General features: G+C 38.6%; 1 protein-coding gene across 2 annotated transcripts in view; it reads left to right on the top strand.

Annotated features, from left to right (window-relative positions):
- LOC123507869 (F-box/WD repeat-containing protein 7-like) overlaps nt 1-2,046 on the top strand; it is a 6,739-nt gene extending 4,693 nt beyond the window's left edge. For both annotated transcript variants that reach the window (XM_045261135.1, XM_045261144.1), the window contains exons 5-6: nt 653-807; nt 1,702-2,046. In XM_045261135.1, the coding sequence (XP_045117070.1) occupies nt 653-807; nt 1,702-1,920 (374 nt within the window). In that variant the 3' untranslated portion in view covers nt 1,921-2,046. The remainder of the gene's footprint in view (nt 1-652; nt 808-1,701) is intronic.
- The last annotated feature ends 454 nt before the right edge of the window (nt 2,047-2,500 follow it).

Genomic DNA, 2,500 nt, shown 5'->3' with positions numbered 1-2,500 from the left:
CTGTAGAAAATGCTTGAAAATTGCTTTCTTTTTTTTTTTTTTTTCTTTTCTTCTTCTTCTTCTTCTTCTTCTTCTTCTTCTTCTTCTTCTTACTATTATTATTATTATTATTATTATTATTATTATTATTATTATTATTATTATTATTATTATTATTATTATTATTATTATTATTATTATTACTATTTACATTATTATGCTTTATTTTCTTGCCATATTCGTGTGTGTGTGTGTGTGTGTGTGTGTGTGTGTGTGTGTGTGTGTGTGTGTGTGTGTGTACTATAAACACAGGTGGTATTCAATTAACAAAAGGCGCACGGTAACAATTGTATATATTTGTATTTTATTCCCCGCTGTATTGCAACTTTATTGTATTAATTCCAACCTGACTTTGTACTACTACTACTATTATTATCATTTCCTTCGCTTCCGGTTTTGTAATGTAGGAATAGAAGTGAAGTGGAAACTACTACTACTACTACTACTACTACTACTACTACTACTACTACTACTACTACTACTACTACTACTACTACTAACTACTACTACTACTACAACAACAACAACTACCACTACTACCACTACAACTTCTTCCCTCCACCACCACCGCCACCACCACCACCACCACCACCACCACTGTCTCCCTCCACAGACACCTCTAACAAGTCATCAGTGGTGGCTTCCATAGAGGGGAGGGCGCCCATGGTGGTGAGTGGTGACTATCTCGTGTATGGGGACGCCTCGGGGATGAGTCTGGTGGTGCGGGAGAACAAGACGAAGGGCGGGAAGGAGCTGGGAATGTTGACGGTAAGAGAGAGAGAGAGAGAGAGAGAGAGAGAGAGAGAGAGAGAGAGAGAGAGAGAGAGAGGGTTTGCGGTGTGGGTGTGCCGTTGTTGTTGTTGTTGTTGTTGTTGTAGTAGTAGTAGTAGTAGTAGTAGTAGTAGTTGTTGTTGTTGTTGTTGTTTGTTTGTTTATTAATGATGTATATAAATTGTTTTTGTTTTTCTTCAGCTTGTTGTTGTTGTTGTTGTTGTTGTTGTTGTTGTTGTTGTTGTTGTTGTTGTTGTTGTTATTGTTGTTGTTTTTGTCGTTGTTGCTTTTTTTATTCATGTTCTTTTTCTGTTTTTTCTTTTTCTTCATCTTCTCCTTGTTCTTGGTCTTTTGTTGTTGTTGTTGTTGTTGTTGTTGTTGTTGTTGTTGTTGTTGCATTCCTTCCTCTCATCTCACTCTTATTATCTTATTACACTTATCTTTCCAACATATCAATTTACTTATCTTCTCTCTTTCCTTCCTTCCTTCCTTCCTTCCTTCCAACTTTCAATCCTTTCTTCTTTCCTTTCTTCCTTCCAACCTTCTTTTCCTTCCTTCCTTCCTTCCTTCCTTTCTTCCTTCCAACCTTCTTTTCCTTCCTTCCTTCCTTCCTTCCTTTCTTCCTTCCAACCTTCTTTTCCTTCCTTCCTTCCTTCCTTCCTTCCTACTTTCAATCCTTCCTTTTAACCTTCTTTCCTTCCTTTCCTACCAACCTTCCTACTATCCATTCTTCCTTCCTTCCCTCTTCTTCCTTCCTTCATCCATTCCACTCCTCTTCCTTCATTCCTTCCTACCTTACCTTCCATCTATCCATCCTTTCCATCCCTCCTACCCTCCTATATCTCTTACCTCTCCCCTATCTCCCCCTTCACCTCTTCCTTATCCTCCCAGGGGCACCAGATGATTATAACAGCCGTGGCTAAGTGTGGCGAGGGCAGAGCAGTGTCTTCAGGATATGACAACACACTCAAGCTTTGGGACCTGAAGGGGATGAAGGAACTCGCCTCCTGTCCCCTCCCTGGGTGTGCCGGGGCGCTGGCTGTCTCTGAGGATGGGTGTATCTTTGCAACAGGCAGCGGTGGTTATGTATGCAAGGTTAAAGTGGGTTAGAAGGTGTGTTTGGTGTGTGTGTGTGTGTGTGTGTGTGTGTGTGTGTGTGTGTTCGGTTTCTTTCTTTCTTTCTTTTTTTCTTTAATTTTCTTTCTTTTTCTTTCTCTTTCTTTCTGTCTTTCTTTCTTCCCTCCTTTCTCTCTTGGTCTTTTTTCTTTCTTTCTTTTCTCTTTTCTTTTCTTTTTCTAGCTTTCATTTTCTTTCTTTCTTTTACTTTTCTTTTATTTTCCTTTTCTTTCTTTCTTTCTTTCTTTCTTTTTTTTTATTTATTTATTTGTTTATTGATTTACCTATGTGTGTGTCTTTCTTTCTTTCTTTCTTTCTTTCTTTCTTTCTTTCTTTCTTTCTTTCTTTCTTTCTTTCTTTCTCTCTCTCTCTCTCTCTCTCTCTCTCTCTCTCTCTCTCTCTCTCTCTCTCTCTCTCTCTCTCTCTCTCTCTCTCTCTCTCTCTCTCTCTCTCTAGTCTATTCAATTTTTTTCAGTTTTTCTCTATTTCTTTTCATTTCTTTTGTCTTTTTTCTCTTTTTTTCATCGTCTGACTGACTGACTGACTGACTGACTGCGTGCCTGACTGCCTGACT

Source organism: Portunus trituberculatus, chromosome 3 (genome assembly GCF_017591435.1).
Source record: "Portunus trituberculatus isolate SZX2019 chromosome 3, ASM1759143v1, whole genome shotgun sequence".
NCBI lineage: Eukaryota > Metazoa > Arthropoda > Malacostraca > Decapoda > Portunidae > Portunus > Portunus trituberculatus.
This window is presented reverse-complemented; position numbering and strand designations above follow the sequence as displayed.